Here is a 22,305-nt window from a genome sequence, read left to right as displayed (position 1 = left end):
GGAGCAAGACAGATCCAGTCAGTAATCAGTTCCCTAAGCATTCTCCACAGCCCAGAACACACAAAGAGATTCACAGAGTTGGGTAGAGAAGAGAAGGGGGAGGGAGGAGATAGAGGTGACCTGGTGGAGAAAAAGGAGAGTCCAAAGGGGGAAGAACAATCAAGCCAGTAATCTCACTCTCAAATAAAAATGGGTACTGAAGATTGGGTTCTTAAAGGTACAAAATTGATAACAAATACCAAAAATCAAAGATTAAAAATCTAGAGTAGAGGTTGCTGCTGCTGCTAAGTCACTTCAGTCATGTCCAACTCTGTGCGACCCCATAGATGGCAGCCCACCAGGCTCTGCCATCCCTGGAATTCTCCAGGCAAGAGTACTGGACTGGGTTGCCATTGTCTTCTCCAAGAGTGCAGGTTAGAGTCTCAAAAATACAATATTTTAAAAAAAAGTCACAAAAATTATAATATATATATGAAGTTTGCTTTAAAAATAAGGTTTTTTGTGGGGAAGGTAATTGTAGTTTATAAAAATGAAAATTAAAAGAGTAATAGAGGACTTAAAATTTAAAAAACATTAATTTAAAAATGATAATAGTAAAAATACATCTAGGACTTTCTCTGGAGCTGTTGTGGACAGTATGGGTTCAGTTCATTTTCAGATGATTCCTTGATCCAGCTTATACTTCTCAAGATCTATAGGCCCCTTCCTATGTAGTCAGTGCTAACTACAGGGTTTTAATGTGTTGCACCTGTCACTTCCAATGTGGTTCCCTCTGTTTATTTTAGCTTCTGTTTGCTGGTCTCTTCAGTGTCTAATTTCCGCCCTGACACAAGGGGGCGATGGTGGTCACTTTTTTAGGCTCACTTGTTCAGTCGTGCTATGAGGAAGAACACCGCAAACAAGTATCACTGGCGTGTGTGGGGAGTGCTCGCAGTGTTTCAGCTGCACTGGGTTTGCCCCCGCTTGCTCATGGTGTGTGTGCTTTCAAGGTCTACACTTCTCAAGCTCTAGGTTGCTCTGCTGGGAACTGTCTGAGGTGGGCCCTGGGTTTCGTGCACTTCCCAGGTCTAAGCCGCTGAGGTTGAGGTTTTCGGGTACTCTACAAAGGCATATACTCGGTTGGGCCTGCGTTTTGTGCCCTTCCCAAGTCTGAGCAGCTCAGGTGCCCAGGTGTTTGGTGAACACAGTCACCTCAGGTGGGGGAGGCATCTTATTGCCTCCCCCATCCCAGCCACTTGGTTTTCTGGGTGTACAACTGGTGCACCTTCTCAGGTGTGCCATGTGTCTCTTCTGGGGAGCTGATCTCTGGCTGTGACCTGCCCAGAGAATGTCAACCATCCAGAATTCCAAAAAGTCTTTGCAATGAAGCCTGCTTGCAGTTTGGTAGAGGTTACCTCTCTGGGACCACAATTGCTGCCTTCTGGCTCTGTCTGCCCTTGCCTGCCTGTCTCCAGTGGGGGATGGGCCAGTCTGCAGCTAGCTAGCTCTGCTGAGTCCTTTGTTCTGTGAGTGGGCCTGGCATTGTCTTAGGGCTTTTCTCAGGATTGTTCTCTCTCTCTTTTTTTTTCCTCTCTCTGGCTATCCCACAGTTTGGGTTGCTGTCTCAAGTTAGTTCCCTCAGATTGCCCTCAGGGCATTCAGGCCCAGTCCTTACCCTAAGCAATGCAGCCCGAGCCTCCCTGTCCAGCCTCCGCTTGCAAGTGGTGGATGTGAGCATCTGGGCTGCTTCTCCCCTGGGAGTTGCCAGTAGGCACATAATGTGTGGGGGGTTATTATTTATTTATTTATTTTTCCTCCCAGTTATGTTGCCCTTTGAGATTCCAAGACTCACCACAGACCCACTAGTGAGTGTTTTCTGGTGTTTGGAAACTTCTCTTTTTTAAGACTCCCTTCCCGGGATGGATCTCCGTTCCTACCTCTTTTGTCTCTCTTTTTATCTTTTACATTTTGTCCTACCTCTGTTCGAAGACAATGGGCTGCCTTTCTGGGTGCCTGATGTCTTCTGCCAGCAATCAGGAGTTATTTTGTGGAATTGCTCAGCATTTAAATGTTCTTTTGATGAATTTGTGGGGGAGAAAGTGGTCTCCCCATCCTATTCCTCTGCCATCTTAGGACCGCCCCTTTCTCTTTGTTTTGACTTTTGACAACTTGATTATTAAGTGTCTCGTTGTGGATTTTAGGGGATTTATCTTATTTGATGATTTGGCTACTTTTACATCTGGATATCTGTTTCCTTCTCAAGATATGGGGCTTTTTTCACTCATTATTTCTTTGAGTAAGGTTTCTGGTCCTTTCTCTTTTCTCCTTTTGGAACTTCCATAGTGTTTATATTGGATGTCTTAATGGTTTTCCATAAGTCCCTTTACTTTTTTCGTTTTTATTCTTGTTACTCTGATTGGGTTATTTCTAATGAATTGTCTTGAAGTTTACTGATCCTTTTTTTGTTTGGTCTAGTTTGTTGTTGAAACCCTATAATGATTTTTTTCACCTAATTATTACAATCCTTAGCTCCTTAATTTGTATTTGGCTTTAAAAAAATATTTTCTATCTCTTTGTTGCAATTCTCACTTACAATTCTCTTGACCTCAGTGAGCATTTTAATGACACCTATTTTGAATTTTCTGTCAGGTAAGTCATATCATGTCCTTTCATTTGGGTTGATTTTTATTGATTGATCTTGTTCCTTTGCTTGGAACGTCTTTGATTGAGTTTTCATTTTTATTGTCTCTCTCTGCATGTTCATATCTTTGCATTGGACAAAGTAGACACCTCTCCTGTTCTTCACACTAACTTAACTCCTACCAATCAACCCAGCCAGATTCTGGGATTCTCTATCAACCCTATGATTCCCCAAGGAGAAGGCGGCACCTGTGGTTTTGTCAGGTCAATTTGTGGTGAGTCAGCAGAGTGACCTACGGTGTCTGCCAGCCCAAGCTTCCATTTCCATTCTCCCCCAGGCTGCTTACTGTGGTGGACCCAGCTGAGACTGGCAGGACAGAGGTAAGTACTCTTGATGGGGGTCTTGAGGAAGTTGGGGGCATTGTACATACAGCTTGACTGTTTCCCTATCCAGGGGGAAGCAGAGAGTTTGGCTTTTTTGTCCACATGTTCTATAGTGGATAGGAGTGGGAGCTATGATGTCTGCAATCTAAAAGGTTCATATACCATGACCAAGTGGGATTTATCCCTGGAATATGAGGGTGGTTCCATGTAATAAACTCAAAGAATACATCAATATCCAAAGAACAGAAGATAACACCACAAGACCGTATCAATAGATGGAGAAAAAGCAGTTGTCAAAATTCAACAGTTTCATCTTAAAAACTTCCAGCAAACTAGGAGCAAATGGAAGATACCTCTACATAATAAAGATTACATATGAAAAACGTACAGATAACATCATACACAATGGTAAAAAGCTGAACGTTTTTCCTTTAAAAGCAGGATTAAGACAAGGATGCTCACCTCTCACTACTTCCATTTAACACAGTATTGGAAGTCCTAGCCACAGTAATTAGGCAAAAAAGAAATACAAGTTATCCAAATTGGAAAGTAAGAAGCAAAACTAACTCTTTTTGCAAAATGGCATGATCTTATGTATATATATATATATATATATATATAACCCCCAAAACATCATTTAAAAAAACTATTAGAACTAAAAATGAATTAACTAAAGTTATAGGATGCAAAGGGGCTTCCCCAGTGATTCTTTGGTAAAGAATCTACCTGCAATGTAGGAGATGTGGGTTCAATCCCTGGGTAAGGAAGATGCCCTTAAGGAGGGCGTGGCAGCCCATTCCAGTATTTCTGCCTGGAGAATCCAATGGATAGAGGAGCCTGGTGGGCTGTAGTCCATAGGGTCGCAAAGAGTCAGACATGACTGAACCAACTGAGCATCCACACAAGCACAGAGTACAAAATCAACAAACAAAAGTCATTTGCATTTATATACATTAGTGAAAAACTATCTGAAAAGGAAATTAGGAAAATAATCATTTTGTGTCATAGTACCACTAAGAAAAAAATTTTTAGAAATAAATTTAACCAAAGAGGTGAAAGACTCATATACTGAAAACAACAAAATATTGCTGAAAGTGATTAAACAGGACTCAAGCAAATGGAAAGATGAATTGTGTTCATGGATTGCAAGTTAATATTGTTAAAATGTTAAAATGTTTCTCCCCAAAGAAATCTGCAGACTTGATGCAATATCAAAAATCCAAAGACATTTTATTTATTTTTTGAAAAGGGTGGAATTTAATTTTTATTTACAGGACACTGCAAAATATGAAATTCCACATAGAAATAAGAAACCCATTGAGAGGAGAAGCTTCATACAGTATGTACAGTCTGGAACTGTTCAAGTATAGTTTTGTTGTAAAAAGTGCTACAATAACAAACCACATTTAAAAAGAGTCCTTAGTAGAGAAACAGTAAGACAAACTTATACCAAACATAGTACACAATGAACAACTTTAAGCCTCAGATGTACATCTAAAAGTTGAACGTCCCAGCAGAGCCATCCTGCACTTGGAATGTATAGCCTTCAGAGGTAGTTTCTGACACAACATTTTGATCTTCCTCTTCCTCTACAGAGAAATACTTCTCGATCAAGTTTAATGAAGCTTTGTACACAGACTCATTTTCATGGTTTTGTAGAGCTCCAATTTTGTCCAAACCTCCACATTCTTCAATCATTATACTAAGTTTCTCAGTTTCACCTAGTTTCTCAGCAGCCCAAAATATATTTGAAATGGCATCCAGAATAACCAGAATAATTTTGGTATCTTTTGCAGTTAGGAGGTTCATCAATGGTCCTATTATGCCACAATGAACAAGGTACACGATCTGCTCGACAGTTCTACCACTTGTATAGTTGTTCACAGCCCATGCGGCTTCTTTTTTTAAAGTATTTTTTTAAAGTCTGCCTTTGAGAGAAGGCCAACAAGGAAAGGGACTAATCCATGATTCATAACTTGTTGTATCTGGTCCTGGCGGCCAGCTGTGATGTTTGACATTGTCCATGTAGCTTCCTTCTGAATATTAGTTTTGGAGTTTGTCAGCAGGCTTGGAAACACGGCAAATACTCCTGCATCTATTACAACCTGTGTTTGTTCATCTGTCCCAGTGACAATATTTCCTATGGCTCTGAGCGCAGGAGTCACAGTTGGCAATTCAGTAGCCCAGAAAAGCTTCACAAGTTGGGGTACAACGCCAGTTTTCACAACCATTTCAATCCACTCATTTGGACCATCAGCAAGGTAGGAAATAGCCTAGCAGGTATCAGCTAATATTTCTGGATCATCGTGATGCAAGAGATGAACTAAAGTAGGAAGAATCTGCTCAATAGCCTTTAAGGGGGGTGCAGGATTCTTATTGCGACACAGATTTGAAAGCATCCAAGTAAGATTACGTAAGTAACCACATGCTAGAGATGATATATCAGGGACAGCTAGAAGTGCCAATAGCGGATCTACTGCACCATACTTGATAACCAAGTCTGAGAAAACTGAACCATCACCTGCAATGTTTCTTAGAGCCCATACAGCTTGTTCACTGATGTGAGCATGGGGAGATGCCAACAAAGAAATGAATGATGGGATAGCACCTCCATCTACCACAGCCTTGGTCTGATCTGATGTCCCAGAAGCTATGTTAGTGAGGGCCCAAGCAGATTCGAACTGAATGGGACTACAATCAGTTCTTCCCAAGAAGGACACAAATTTTGGAATCAAAGCAGCCCAGATTATGTTGTCAATAGGGGGCTGTTTTTCCCCAGAAAGCAGTTTCATAGCAGCTTGAGTAGCTTGGAGCTGGCTTTTCAAATTGTTGCTGTTTATGCCTTTGACAATATCATCAACAGACCAATTTACAGTGCCCTGGTTGTTGCAGTTTTCCTGCAGTGGAGAAATAGCATCATCAGGAAAGGAGCTGACATTTCTCCTTTTCAGCATCTGGTCATCCTTCTTAGCTTTCCTTAGCTCCACATTAACTTCTATTCGGTGACACCTCATTTCTGTACTGTCTTTTGCTTTGTTCTTGAATCTGTTGAGGCGGGGAGCCAGTGAATTAGCATTCTCATTGTGGACATGATTATGAGACAAAGGGAGAAAGCTACACAGCAGGATCAAGCATCCACTGGAGGCGGCGCACAAGCTGCAGGGTCTGCTGCCTCTAAAAGTCCACCACCCAAAGACATTTTTAGAGAAATAGAAAAAACAATTTTACAATTCATATGGAGCCAAAAAGGAACATAAATAGCCAAGCCAATCCTAGAAAGAAAAAAGCTCTGAAGGCATCACTCTTCTTGATTTCAAAATTCATTATGAAGGTACAAAAAAAAAAAAAAGTATGGTACTGTCATAAAGACAGAAATATAGATGAGTGGAACAGAAGAGTGGAGAAATAAACCCAAACTTACATGGAGAACAACTCATTGAGAAAGATGCCAAGGATATATAATGGAGAAAGGATTGTCTCTTCAGCAGATAGTGTTGGGAAGTCTAGATATTCACATGGAACAGAATTAAATGGGAGCATTATCTTACACCACACACAAAAGTCAACTCAAAATGGGATTAAAAACTTAAATATTTTCATTAAAAAAAATACAAGGATATATTGTGCAACATGGGGAATATCAGTTCAGTTCAGTTCAGTTCAGTCGCTCAGTCGTGTTTGACTCCTTGCGACCCGATGAATCGCAGCATGCCAGGTCTCCTTGTGCATCACCAGCTCCTGGAGTTCACTCAAACTCACGTCCATTGAATCAGGTATGTCATCAAGTCATCTCATCCTCTGTGGTCCCCTTCTCCTCCTGACCTCAATCCCTCCCAGCATCAGAGTCTTTTCCAATGAGTCAACTCTTCGCATGAGGTGGCCAAAGTACTGGAGTTTCAGCTTTAGCATCATTCCTTCCAAAGAACACCCAGGATCAATCTCTTTTAGAATGGACTGGTTGGATCTCCTTGCAGTCCAAGGGACTCTCAAGAGTCTTCTCCAACACCACAGTTCAAAAGCATCAATTCTTCGGCGCTCAGCTTTCTTCACAGTCCAACTCTCACATCCATACATGACTACTGGAAAACCATAGCCTTGAGTAGACGGACCTTTGCTGGCAAAGTAATGTCTCTGTTTTTCAATATACTATCTAGGTTGGTCATAACTTTCCTTCCAAGGAGTAAGCATCTTTTACTTTCATGGCTGCAGTCGCCATCTGCAGTGATTTTGGAGCCCCCCAAAATAAAGTGGGACACTATTTCCACTGTTTCTCCATCTATTTCCCATGAAGTCATGGGGCCAGATGCCATGACCTTAGTTTTCTGAATGTTGAGCTTTAAGCCAACTTTTTCACTCTCCTCTTTCACTTTCATCAAGAGACTATTTAGGTCCTCTTCACTTTCTGCTGTAAGGGTGGTGTCATCTGCATATCTGAGGTTATTGATATTTCTCCCAGAAATCTTGATTCCAGCTTGTGCTACTTCCAGCCCAGCCTTTTTCATGATGTACTCTGCATAGAAGTTAAATAAGCAAGGTGATAATATACAGCCTTGACGTACTCCTTTTACTATTTGGAACCAGTCTGTTGTTCCATGTCCAATTCTAACTGTTGCTTCCTGGCCTGCATACAAATATCTCAAGAGGCAGATCAGGTGGTCTGGTATTCCCATCTCTTTCAGAATTTTCCACAATTTGTTGTGATTCACACAGTCAAAGTCTTTGGCATAGTCAATAAAGCAGAAATAGATGTTTATCTAGAACTCTCTTGCTCTTTTGATGATCTAGCAGATGTTGGCAATTTGATCTCTGGTTCCTCTGCCTTTTCTAAATCCAGCTTGAACATTTGAAAGTTCACAGTTCATGTATTGCTGAAGCCTGGCTTGGAGAATTTTGAGCATTACTTTACTAGCGTGTGAGATGAGTGCAGTTGTGCGGTAGTTTGAGCATTCTTTGGCATTGCCTTTCTTGGGATTGGAATGAAAACTGAATCTTTCCAGTCCTGTGGCCACTGCTGAGTTTCCCAAATTTGCTGGCATATTGAGTGCAGCACTTTCACAGAGTCATTTTTCAGGATTTGAAATATTTCAACTGGAATTCCATCACTTCCACTAGCTTTGTTCATAGTGATGCTTCCTATACTGCATACCTGTAACATATAAGGCAAACCAAGCAATATCACAGTAATCCAAGCCTATGTCCCAATCACTAATGTGAAAAAAGCTGAAGTTGAACAGTTCTATGAGGCTCTACAAGACCTTCTAGAACTAACACCAAAAAAAAAGACGTCCTTTTCATTATAGGTGACTGGAATGCAAAAGCAGTAAGTCAAGAGATACCTGGAGTAACAGGAAAGTTTGGCCTTGGAGTACAAAGTGAAGCAGAGCAAAGACTAACAGAGTTTTTCCAAGAGAACGCACGGGTCATAGAAAACACCCCCTTCCAACAACACAAGACTCTACACATGGACATCACTAGATGGTCAACACCAAAAACAGATTGATTATATTCTTTGCAGCCAAAGATGGAGAAGCTCTACACAGTCAGCAAAAACAAGACCAGGAGCTGACTGTGGCTCAGATCATGAACTGCTTATTGCCAAATTCAGACTTAAATTGAAGAAAGTAGGGAAAACCACTTTACCCTTGTACAGGAGGAAGTGATCAAGATCATCCCCAAAAAAACAAATGGAAAAGTTCAACATGGTTGTCTGAGGGTCTTACAAATAGCTGAGAAAAGAAGAGAAGTGAAAGGCAAAGTAGAAAAGGAAAGATATAAGCATCTGAATGCAGAGTTCCAAAGAATAGCAAGGAGAGAAAGAAAGCCTTCCTTAGCAATCAATGCAAAGAAATTGAGGAAAAAAAAACAGAATGGGAAAGACTAGAGATCTCTTCAAGAAAATTAGAGATAATAAGGGAACATTTAATGCAAAGATGGGCTCGGTAAAGGACATAAATGGTATGGACCTAACAGAAGCAGAAGATATTAAGAAGAGGTGGCAAGAATACACAGAAGAACTATACAAAAAAGATCTTATTGACCCAGATAACCACGATGGTATGATCATTCACCTAGAGCTAGATATCTTGGAGGGTGAAATCAAGTAGGCCTCAGGAAGCATCACTAGGAACAAAGCTAGTGGAGGTGATAGAATTCCAGCTAAGCTAATTCAAACCCTAAAAGATGCTGCTGCTAAAGTGCAGTACTCAATATGCCAGCAAATTTGGGAAACTCAGCAGTAGCCACAGGACTGGAAAAGGTCAGTTTTCATTCCAATCTCTAACAAAAGCAATACCAAAGAATGTTCAAACTACCTCACAATTGCCCTCATCTCACACGCTAGGAAAGTAATGCTCAAATTCTCCATGCTAAGCTTCAACAGTCATGAACCGAGAACTTCTAGATGTTCATGCTGCATTTAGAAAAGGCAGAGGAATCAGACACCAAATTGCCAACATCCGTTGCATCATAGAATAAGCAAGATAATTCCAGAAAAACATCTACTTCTGCTTCATTGACTATGCTAAAACTTTGACTAGTGGATCACAACAAACTGTGGAACATTCTTAAAGAGATGGAAGTACCAGAGCACCTTACCTGCCTCCTGAAAAATCTGTATGCAGGTCAAGAATCAACAGTTAGAACCAGACATGGAAAAATAAACTGGTCCAAAATTGGGAAAGGAGTATATCAAGGCTGTATATTGTTACCCTTCCTATATAACTTCTATACAGAGTACATTATGTGAAATGCCAGGCTGAATGAAGCCCAAGCTGGAAGCAAGATTGTTGGGAGAAATATCAGTAACCTCAGATATACAGATGACACCACCCTTATGATAGATAGGCAAATGAAGAGGAACTCAAGAGCCTCTTGATGAAAGTGAAAGAGAATAATGAAAAAGTTGGCTTAAAGCTCAACATTCAGAAAACTAAGATCGTGGCATCCAGTCCCATCACCTCATAGCAAATATATGGGGAAACAATAGAAACAGTGGCATACTTTATTTTCTTGGGCTCCAAAATCACTGTGGACAGTGACTGCAGCCATGAAATTAAAAGACACCTGCTCCTTGGAAGGAAAGCTATGACGAACCTAGACAGTATATTGAAAAGCAAAGACATGAATTTGATTACAAAGATCTGTACAGTCAAAGCTATGATTTTTCCAGTAGTCATGGATGGATTTGAGAGTTGGACCATGAATAAGGCTGAGTGCCAAAGAATTGATGCTTTTGAACTGTGCTGCTGGAGAAGACTCTTGAGGGTCCCTTGGACTGCAAGAAGATCAAACCAGTCAATCCTGAAGTAAATCAGTCCTTAATATTCACTGGAAGGACTGATGCTGAAGCTGAAGCTCTATTACTTGGCCCTCCTCATGCAAAGAACTGACTCATTTGAAAAGATCCTGATGATGGGAAAGATTAACACAGGAGAAGAAGGGGACAACAGAGGATGAGATGGTTGGATGGCATCACCAACTTAGTGGACATGAGTTCGAGCAAGCCCTGGGAGATGTGAAGGACAGGGAACCCTGGCGTGCTAGTCCTCAGGTTAGCAAAGAGTCAGACACGACTGAGCAACTGAACAACAGTTTACTGGGGATATTCCCAGTCTCTTGGTAGCGATGACATCTCCTGGGTTTTGGTATTAGGGTGATGGTGGCCTCATAGAATGAGTTTGGAAGTTTACCTTCCTCTGCCATTTTCTGGAAGAGTTTGAGTAGGATAGGTGTTAGCTCTTCTTGAAATTTTTGAATCCAGCTGTGAAGCCGTCTGGACCTGGGCTTTTGTTTGCTGGAAGATTTCTGATTACAGTTTAAATGTCTGTGCTTATGATGGGTCTGTTAAGATTTTGTATTTCTTCCTGGTTCAGTATTGGAAACATGCTTTTCTAAGAATTTGTCAATTTCTGCTGGAAGATTTCTGATTACAGTTTAAATTTCTGTTCTTGTGATGGGTCTGTTAAGATTTTGTATTTCTTCCTGGTTCAGTATTGGAAACTTATGCTTTTCTAAGAATTTGTCAATTTCTTCCACCTTGTCCATTTTATTGGCATATAATTGCTGATAGTAATCTCTTATGATCCTTTGTATTTCTGTGTTGTCTGTTGTGATCTCTCCCTTTTCGTTTCTAATTTTATTGATTTGATTTTTCTCCCTTTGTTTCTTAATGAGTCTGGCTAATGGTTTGTCAATTTTATTTATCCTTTCAAAGAACCAGCTTTTGGCTTTGTTGATTTTTGCTATGGTCTCTTTTGTTCTTTTTGCATTTATTTCTTCCCTAATTTTTAAGATTTCTTTCCTTCTATTAACACTGGGGTTCTCCATTTCTTCCTTTCCTAGTTGCTTTAGGTGTAGAGTAGGTTATTTATTTGACTTTTTTCTTGTTTCTTGAGGTATGCCTGTATTGCTATGAACTTTCCCCTTAGCATTGCTTTTACAGTATCCCACAGGTTTTGGGTTGTTGAGTTTTCATTTTCGTTCATTTCTATGCATATGTCTATTATCTTTAAAAGCATGAGTTCATACTGACATCTCTGATTCCAGTCCCTCATATTTTGTTCATTCTTACCTCCCCTCTATCTATGTTTGTCGGCAAAGTAATGTCTCTGCTTTTAAATATGCTATCTAGGTTGGTCATAAATGGTTTTTCCAGTAGTCATGTATGGATGTGAGATTTGGACTGTGAAGAAGGCTGAGTGCCAAAGAATTGATGCTTTTGAACTGTGGTGTTGGAGAAGACTCTTGAGAGTCCCTTGGACTGCAAAGAGATCCAACCAGTCCATTCTGAGGGAGATCAGCCCTGGGATTTCTTTGGAAGGACTGATGCTAAAGCTGAAACTCCAGTACTCTGGCCACCTCATGCGAAGAGTTGACTCACTGGAAAAGACTCTGATGCTGGGAGGGATTGGGGGCAGGAGGAAAAGGGGACGACAGAGGATGAGATGGCTGGATGGCATCACTGACTCGATGGATGCAAATCTGAGTCAACTCTGGGAGTTGGTGATGGACAGGGAGGCCTGGCATGCTGCGACTCATGGGGTTGCAAAGAGTCGGACACGACTGAGTGACTAAACTGAACTGAACTGAACTGAATCTATGTTTGTAACTCCTTCTAGCTGTAAGAATTCTAACTATAATTATCTCTTTCTTCTCTGTAAGAAACAAAGTTACAAAGTAGATTACAGTATTTTCATGTAACTTTTTTTGTATTTAGTCTTACAGTGTCTAATTTCCAAAGTTACTTGCTGTATTAGTTTCCTAGGGCTTCTGTAACAATGTACAAAAACTGGCTTAAAATTGAAATGTATTATTTTATAGTTCTACAGTCTAGAGGTCCAAAATAACAGTGTCAACAAAGCTGGTTCCTTCTTAGAGTTGTGAAGTATAATCTTTTCCATAGCTTTCTCCTAGCTTCTGACACTTTCCTAGCAATCTTTGACTTTTAGATGCATTACTCCAATCTCTGCCTTTATCTTCACATAGTACTCTTCCTTTGTCTTTATCTCTTCATATTGTCTTCCTTCTGTGTGTATTTGTCTCTATGTCCAAATTTCCCCTTTTTATAAGGGCATCAGTCATATTGCATTAGAGTTCAAATGAATGACCTCATTTTAATTTGATTATCTGTTTAAAGAAACTGTTTCCAAATAAAGTTATGTTCTAAGATACTGGGGGTTAGTCCTTCAACATAGCTTTTTGGAGAGACATAATTCAATCCATAATACTTATGTTAGTTCTTTTCTTTCCCACCTGTTTCAGTTATATTGTGATTTTATAATGCATTTTAATATAGTCATGTACACTTATTGTTTTTATTCAACTTACTTATTTTTTAGGTATGTGAAACATTACTATACAAAAAGGCATACTCAGATAAGAATCACTCCTCCCTCAGTCTTACTATTTGATTCCAACTTTCCCATTCTGTCCCCTTTTCACAACCACCCCATGTTGATAACTCTGTTTAGTTTCTGGTTTATTCTTCCTGCATTTCTTTTTTTACAGATGAGCAAATACACATGGATTTTCTTCCATTTCCTTTTTTTCACATAGGGTAATATAGATACTCTTTTATACATTGCTTTATTCACTTGAATCATGCCAAGTCAGTTCATAGATTGGAAATCATGCCAAATCAGTTCATAAATTTCTCATACTTTCTTTTTTTCTCTTTCTTTTTCATTTTTTAAATTATGAAAGTATGATAACACATTTACAGGAGACTTGAAAAATACAGAACAAGGTTACATATAGTTCCACTATAATAGTAGTAGTGCTCAGTCATGTCCAGCTCTTTGTAACCTCAGTGACTGTAGCCCACCAAGCTCTTCAGCCCATGGAATTTTCCAGGCAAGAATACTGGAGTTGGGGCCAATTTCCTACTCTAGGGGATCTACCCAACCCAGCTATTGAAGACATGTCATGTATCTCCTGCATTGGCAGATAAATTCTTTACTACTAGCTCCACCTGGTAAGCCCCATAGTTCCACTATATATTCCAATTATATTTTTAAGTAGGTAAATTAAGATTTTCAGTTCGAGTTTCAATACCAAACTCTCAATAATTAATAGAATGATTACAGAGAAGTAGAAGGATATAGTAGACTGAAAAAGCAAAACGCTGGGCTGGATGAAGCACAAGCTGGAATCAAGATTGCTGGGAGAAATATCAATAACCTCAAATATGCAGATGACACCACCCTTATGGCAGAAAGTGAAGAAGAACTAAAAAGCCTCTTGATGAAAGTGAAAGAGGAGAGTGAAAAAGTTGGCTTAAAACTCAACATTCAGAAAACGAAGATCATGGCATCTGGTCCCATCACTGCATGGCAAATAGATGGAGAAACAGTGGAAACAGTGACAGACTTTATTTTGGGGGGCTCCAAAATCACTGGTGACTGCAGATGGTGCCTGCAGCCATGAAATTAGAAGACGCTTACTCCTTGGAAGAAAACTTATGATGAATCTAGACAGCACATTTAAAAGCAGAGACATTACTTTGCCAATAAAGGACTCTCTAGTCAAGGCTATGGTTTTTCCAGTAGTCGTGTATGGATGTGAGAGTGGACTATAAAGAAAGCTGAGCGCTGAAGAATTGATGCTTTTGAACTGTGATGTTGGAAAAGACTCTTGAGAGTCCCTTGGACTGCAAGGAGATCCAACCAGTCCATCCTAAAGGAAATCAGTCCTGAATATTCATTGGAAGGACTGATGCTAAAGCTGAAGCTCGATATGTTGGCCATCTGATGTCACGAGCCAACTCATTGGAAAAGATCGTAATACTAGGAAAGATTGAAGACAAAAGGAGAAGGGGGTGGCAGAGAATGAGATTTTTGTATAGCATCACTGACTCAATGACGTAAATTTCAGGAAAATCTGGGAGACAGTAAAGGACAGAGGAGCCTGGCATGCTGCAGTCCATTGGGCTGCAAAAGAGTCAGACATGATTTAGCCACTGAACAACAGTTGCAAGCCATAATGGAGACATGATTAACCTAACAATATAAAATAATTACATACAGTTTGGAGGGTTAAGTAGAGTGATGTGGTAAGTGGAAGCGCATACATGCACCTTTCCATCCAGCCAGCCAGTCTATGTCTTTTGGTTGGTGCGTTTCACCCATTTACATATAAGGTAATTACCGATATGTATGATCCTATTACCATATTCTTAATTGTTTGGGGTTTATTTTGTGTAGGTCTTTTCCTTCTATTGTGTTTCCTGCCCAGAAAAATTCCTTTAGCATTTGTCGTTAAACTAGTTTGGTAGATTCTCTCCACATTTACTTGTCTGGAAAGTATTTTATTTTTCTGTCAAATCTGAAGGGGAGTCTTGCTGTGTAGAGTATTCTTGGTTGTAGTTTCTTCTGTTTCAGCACTTTAACCATATCATGTCATTCCCTTCTCTCTTGTAGAGTTTCTGTTGAGAAATCAGCTGATAACCTTATGGGAGTTCCCTTGAATGTTATTTGTCCTTTTCTCCTTATTTCTTTAAATATTTTATCTTTGTCTTTTATTTTCATCATTTTGATTACTATGTGTCTCCGTGTGTTCCTCCTTGGGTTTATCCTGCCTGGGACTCTGTGCTTCCTGGACTTGGTTGATTATTTCTTTTCCCATGTTTGGGAAGTTTTCAGCTATTATCTCTTCAAGTATTTTCTCAGGTCCTTTCTCTTTCTTTTCCTTCTAGGATCCCTATAATGCAAATGTTGGTGTGTTTAATGTTGTCCCAGAAGTTTCTGAGGCTGTCTTCTGTTATTTTTTTTTTCTTTTTCTTTTTCTCTATTCTGTTCTGCAGCAGTGATTTCCATCATTCTGTCCTCCAGGTCACTTCCATTCTTTGGCCTCAGTTATTCTGCTATTGATTCCTTCTAGTGTATTATTCATCTCTGTTTGTTCTTTACTTCTTAGTCTTTGGTAGACATTTCTTGCATCTTCTCCATTCTGTTTCTGAGATCCTGGATAATCCTCACAATCATTATTCTGAATTCTTTTCCTGGATGGTTGCCTATCTCCACTTCATTTAGTTGTTTTTCTACAGTTTTATCTTATCCCTTTATCTGGGACATAACCCTCTGTTGTTTCATTCTGATTAATGTTCTGTAATGTGGTTTTCATTCTAGCCACTGCAAGTTGTTGTTCTTTTTGCTGCTTCTGTCTCCCCTCTGATGGAGGAGGCTAAGAGGCTTGTCTAAGCTTCCTAATGGGAGGGACAGGCAGTGGGAAAAATTGGGTCTTTCTCTGGTGGGCAGGGCCATGCTCAATAAAACTTTAATCCAAGTATCTGCTGATGGGGGAGTTTGCACTCCCTCCCTGTTAGTTGTTTTACCTGAGACCAACCAGCCCTGGGGTCTTTGAACTCTAAGATAGGGTTAACATCAACCTCCAAGAGAACTTATGCCAAGGGGCCCCTTCCAGAACTGCTTGTTGTTAGTGCCAATGGTCCCTGCAGTGAGTCACTGATTACTCACACCTCCACAGGGGATTCTCCAACACTAGCAGGTAGATCTGATTCAGTCTTCCATGAGGTCACTTCTCCTTTCTCCTGGGCCTTGGTGTGCACAAGAGCTTTTGTGTCCTCCAAGAATGGAGTCTCTGTTTTCCCCCAGTCCTGTAAAAATCCTGTAATCAAATCCTATTGGCCTTCAACGTCAGATTCGCTGGTGAGTCCCAGTCTCTTTGCCAGATCTCAAAGCTGAGAAGCCTGCTGTGAGGCTCAGGATTTTCACAACAGTGGGAGAACTTCTTTGGTATTCTTGTTCTCCAGTTTGTGGGTCACCCACCTGGGTGGTATAGGATTAGATTTTATTGTGTTTGCATGCCTCTTACTGTCTCACTGCAGCTTAATCTTTGTCTTTGGATGTGGGATATCTATTTTCGGTAGGTTCCAGAATCCTTCTGTTGATGGTCGTTCAATAGCTAGTTGTAATTTTGGTGCTCTCACAAGAGATGTGTGCACGTCCTTCTACTCTGCCATCTTGAACAAGAAGTGCTCTCATACTTTATTTTACAACTACATAGTACTTCTAACAAGATAGACTCCGAAGGTACTCCATGATCTCTGTCTCCTAATGCTCATGCCCTTGCATAATTCCCTTCTCTCGAATGTGGACATTATTTATGACTTGCCTCTAACCAGTGGAATATGGCAAAAGTGATAGGATGTTACATCTATGATTATGTTGAATAAGATTGTAATGACTATCTTTCAGAAGACTACATTGAGTCTCTACCTTGTTGGCTTTAATGAAGGAAGCCACTGTATGGAGAGGCCCACATAGCAAAAATCTATGGTAACCCTATAGTTGCTAAGGACAAATTCCAGTTGACAATTAGCGAAAAGCTGAATCCAGAAGGGTCTGAGTCCTTCCAACAATCATATAAGCTTAGAGGTGGATCTTTCCCCAGTTTAGCTTCAAATAAGTCCCAGTCCTGGCCAACACCTTGATTGCATCTTATGAGAATCTCTAAAGCAGAAGACTCAGCTAAAACATGCCAAGATTGCTGGCTCAGAGAAAACTTGAAGCAATAAACATGTGGTTTTAAAGCCACAAAAATTGTGGTTATTTATTTCACTGAAATGTATAACTAATGCAGTTCTTCATTGTTTAGGTATACCACAGTTTATTTGACCACTCTCCTATGTGTGAATATTTAGGTTGTTTCCCAGTATTTTGCTATTGCAAAAGGATGTTGGAATAAACAACCTGGCACATACATATTTTTATGTTGTTGGAAGTTTATCTTCAGATTACATTCTTAGGAGTAAGGTTGATCAGTCAAATTAAAAGTCATGTATGGTTTTCTAAGATATTGTCAGATTTCATTCCAGAAAAGTTGTACCAATTGGAATTCCCATCAGTGATATATCAGAGTACTTATTTTCCTACAACCTAAGAAACAGAATCTGTTGTCATACCTTAAAATTTTTGTCAGTCTGAGAGTTGAGAAATAGTATCTCAGTGTGGTTTTAATTTGATTTTATCAAATTATGAGTGATTTTATGTTCCCTCTAGGTTTGAGAGCCATTTGAATTCTCTCTCTCTCTCTCTGTTTTTTTTTTTTTTACTACACTGCATGGCTTGTGGGATTTTAGTTCCCCAGCCAGGAATCAAACCTGGGCCCCTGCAGTGGAAGCATGGAGTCCTAACCACCAGACCACCAGGGAATTCTCCATCTTAATTTTTCTTTTGTGATGTATAAATAATATTGGGAGAACTTGGAGAATGAATCTGTTCTGTATAAAAGGATCTTCAGAGCTCAAGATGAGGTTCAGGTAGTACACTGAAGGTACCAAAGGTTTTGAATACAGCTTATTGAACAAAAGTTCTATGTGAATGAGTCCCTAAACTCTAAAATCTTATCTAAGAATTCTTCTTGTTATTCACATTGAAATAATGTGAGAAGACTGTCTTCAGAAAGCATGCTAACTCGAAGTGGCATAGTAGTGGAAGGAGTAAGGGTTTTGGAGTTAATAAGATCTAGGTTTTATTTCTGGATCTGTTTTTATACTATGAAAATGAACTCTGGGAATTTACCAGACCTCTCTGTGGCTTGTTTTTTTTTTTTTAATATGTTAAAAATAGGAATACTAATACTGACTTACACACTTCTGGTGATTGTTGTGAAGGTTAAATATGATAGTATATATGTGCTTCTTACCATATAGAAGGCTCTTCATAAATGTAAGTTATATTTCTTCCTTTCCCTTTCCCTTATCTCTCTTACCAATCAAGTATAAAAATATCAAGAATTAAAAAAATCACAAAAATAAGTAATACAATTAATGACCCTTCTTTAAGGGCTTTGGGAACCATCTCAAAAATTTATCCCAAAACTCAAAGTTGAACACAGAAATTATATTCTTAGTATTCCAACCCTTTACTTTCTGTTTCTGCAAACCTTCTATCTGAATTTCTTCAGCATTTACAGCCTATGCCACAAACTCAAACACTTAATAAATTTTACCTAATGTGTATAAGAGTTTGTTGAGCATCTACTACTTTGATGGGTGCATTACCATTGTCATATCCTACACAATGTCAAAGCATGAAAGGATTTTACACATGACCTGGTCAAACTTCATCTTTTTAGAGATTTTGCATGTTGGCTCCTCTAATCCTGAATGATGCACATGCTAATTTTCCTCAGCTCTAATTCATTTAAAAGGCATGCTTAACTACTGTGGGAGAAAATAAATTTAAAATCTTTAATTAAATCATATTTATCAAAAGTTTTTTCTTGCACTTTAATTTATGCTTTTGGTGTTATTGATCTTTAAAAATTAAATGGTCTTTCCCTGAATAGCCAAAGGAATCTTGAGGAAAAACCAAAAGCTGGCAGCATCATGTTCTGTGATGGGTTTTTTTCTGGGCAACTATTCTGCTCTATTTCAAACTGATAGTTTGAAATTTCAAATTGACACACAGATCAGTTGAATAGGTTAGGTAGCCCAGAAATAAACCCAGGCATATATGGTCAATTAATTTACAACATAGGAGCCAATAATATACAATGGAGGAGGGACAGTCTCTTAAATAAATGATGTTGCAAAAACTGGACAACCACATGCAAAATAATGAAACTGGACCATTATTTTACACATACACAAAAGTTAACTCAAAATAGATTAAAGACTTGAATGTGAGACCTGAAACCATAAACTAGAAGAAAACAGAGGTAGTAAGGTCCTTGACATAGGTCTTGGTGATGAGTTTTTGGATTTGTCACCAAAAACTTCAGTGACAAAAACTTCAGCAATAGTTTTTTTTTGTTGTTGTTTGTTTTCTTTTCTTTATCTGTGTCCTCAGACAAAGCAACAAAAGCAAAGTAAACAAATGGGACTACATCAAACTAAAAAGCTTCTGCACATCAAAGGAAACCACCAACAAAATGAAAAGCCAGTCTACTGAATGGGAGATATTGCAAATGATATATCTGAAAAATAATTTATATACCTTAATAACAAAACCCCACAAACAATCTGATTAAACAATGGACAGAAGCTCTGAATAGACATTTTCTACAGAAGACATACGAATGGCCAAGGGGTACATAAAAAGATGCTCAATATCACTAATAATCAGGGAAATGCAAACAAAACCAACAATAATATCACTTCACACATTTGAGAATGACTATTATGAAAAATACAAAACATAACAAGTGTTAGCAAGGATGTGGAGAAAAGGGAACTCTTGTGCCTGTTGGTGGAAATGTAAACTGGTTTAGCCACTATGGAGATTCCTCAAAAAATTAAAAATAAAAGTACCATATAATCCAGTAATTCCACTTCTAGGTATTTATCCAAAGGAAATGAAAACACTAACTCAAAATGGATATATGCACCCCTAGGTTCATTGCAGAATTATTTATAATAACCAAAATATAGAAAAAAAAAACCTGTGTTCATCAGTAGATGAATGGATAAAGGAAATACATCTCCAGCATTTATTGCTTGCAGACTTTTTGATGGCAGCCATTCTGACCAGAGTGAGATGGTACTTCATTGTGGTTTTTATTTGCACTGAAACATGTATATTACCATATGTAAAATAGATGACCAGTGCAAGTTTGATGCGTGAAGCAGGACACTCAAAGCTGGTGCTCTGGGACAGCCCAGAGCAATAGGGTGGAGAGGGAGGTGGGAGGGGGGTTCACGATGGGGGTGTACACATGTACACCCGTGGCTGATTCGTGTCAATGTATGGGGAAAACAACCATAATATTGTAAAGTACTTAGCCTCCAATTAAAATAAATGAATTAATTTTTTTAAAAAAGAAAATACATCTCACATAATGTAATGTTATTCAGTCATAAACAGACTACAAGCATACAATGGAAGGTTATTTAGCCATAAAAAGAATGAAGTCTTGCCATTCATGACAACATGGATGGACCTTAAGAGCATTACGCTAAGTGTAGTAAGTCAGACAGGGAAAGACAAATACTTAAGAACTATGTTACTTAACGGAGAAGGCAATGGCACCCCACTCCAGTACTCTTGCCTGGAAAGTCCCATGGATGGAGGAGCCTGGTAGGCTGCAGTCCATGGGGTCACTAAGAGTAGGCACGACTAAGCGACTTCACTTTCGCTTTTCACTTTCATACAGTGGAGAAGGAAATGGCAACCCACTCAAGTGTTCTTGCCTGGAGAATTCCAGGGACGGGGGAACCTAGCGGGCTGCTGTCTATGGGATCGCACAGAGTCGGACATGACTGAAGCGACTTAGCAGTAGCATCTTACTTAAACATGAAATCTTAAAAAGATCAAACAAGCTCATAGATACAGAGAACAGATTTGTAGTTGCCACAGTCAGGGTGTGGAGGTGGGCAAAATGGGTGAAAGCAGTCAAAAGGTACAAACTTCCAGTTATCATGGGACATTATGGACATCATGGTAGCTATGGTAAATAATACTGTTGCATATTTGAAAGTTGTTGAGAGTAAATCTTAAAAGTTTTCGTTTCAGGCAAAGAATTATGTTACTATGTATGGTGACAGATGTTAACTAGACTTACTGAGTTGATTATTTCACAACATATACAAATACTGAATCATTGTGTTGTACTGCTGCTGCTGCTGCTAAGTCACTTCAGTCGTGTCTGACTCTGTGCTACCGCATAGATGGCAGCCCACGAGGGTCCCCCATCCCTGGGATTCTCCAGGCAAGAACACTGGAGTGGGTTGCCATTTCCTTCTCCAATGCATGAAAGTGAAAAGTGAAAGTGAAGTCCCTCAGTCATGTCCAACTCTTAGCGACCCCATGGACTGCAGCCTACCAGGCTTCTCCGTCCATGGGATTTTCCAGGCAAGAGTACTGGAGTGGGTTGCCATTGCCTTCTCCTTATGTTGTACATATGAAGCCAAATTAATGTTGTATCATACCTCAATTAAATGATCTTTGATAATGGATTGATTTTGTACTGCTTTATGAAGACAAAATACTTCTTGTCATCCCATTATTTTTTTTAATTTTCTTTTATATTGGTTTGTAGCTGATTAACAATGTTATGATAGTTTCAGGTGAACAGAGAAAGGATTCAGCCATACATATACATGTATCCATACTCCCCCAAACACCCTTTCATCCAAGCTGCCACACAACATCGACCAGAGTTCCATGTGCTATACAGTAGGTCTTTATTGGGTTATCCATTTTAAACATAGCAGTGTGTACCTTACCTTCCCAAAGTCCCTAGCTATCCCTTCCCCCAGCAACCATAAGTTCATTCTCTTAGTCTGTGAGTCTCCTTCTGATTTGTAAGTTTATTTGTATTTATTCCTTTTTAGATTCCACATATAAGGGATAGCTTATGATATTTCTCCTCTGTCTGACTTAGTTCATGCAGTATGACAATCCCTAGGTCCATCCATGTTGCTGCAAACAGTGTTATTTCATTATTAATGGCTGTGTAATATTCCAGTATATATACATATATACTGGAATATTACACTCTTGTTTATCCACTCCTCTGTCGATGGACATTTAGGTTGCTTCCATATCTTGGCTATTTTAAACAGTGCTACAGTGAATATTGGGGTGCATGTATACTTTCAGATCATGTTTTTCTCTGGATTTAAGCGGGATTGTAGGGTTGTATGTTAGCTGTATTTTTAGTTTTTTAAGGAACCTCCATACTGTTCTCCATAGTGATTAGACCAATTTACATTTCTCCAACAGTGTAGGAGGATTCCTGTCCCTCCACACCCTCTCCAGCATTTACTGTTTGTGGATTTTTTTTGATGATGGCAGTTCTGGCTGGTGTAAGTCATCTCATTCTTTATCCTCTCCTTTTATG

The 22,305-nt window shown here is 39.3% G+C and overlaps 1 protein-coding gene across 1 annotated transcript in view; it reads right to left on the bottom strand.

Annotated features, from left to right (window-relative positions):
- Window positions 1–4,482: 4,482 nt before the first annotated feature.
- The window catches only part of LOC101104721 (importin subunit alpha-1-like), a 57,216-nt gene continuing 39,393 nt past the window's right edge, over window positions 4,483–22,305 (bottom strand). Inside the window, 2 exon segments of the mRNA XM_060407985.1 lie at window positions 4,483–4,917; window positions 4,920–6,177. Of these exon segments, the coding sequence (XP_060263968.1) occupies window positions 4,498–4,917; window positions 4,920–6,177 (1,678 nt within the window). The 3' untranslated portion in view covers window positions 4,483–4,497.

The sequence above is a fragment of the Ovis aries genome, chromosome X (genome assembly GCF_016772045.2).
Source record: "Ovis aries strain OAR_USU_Benz2616 breed Rambouillet chromosome X, ARS-UI_Ramb_v3.0, whole genome shotgun sequence".
Classification (NCBI taxonomy): domain Eukaryota; kingdom Metazoa; phylum Chordata; class Mammalia; order Artiodactyla; family Bovidae; genus Ovis; species Ovis aries.
This window is presented reverse-complemented; position numbering and strand designations above follow the sequence as displayed.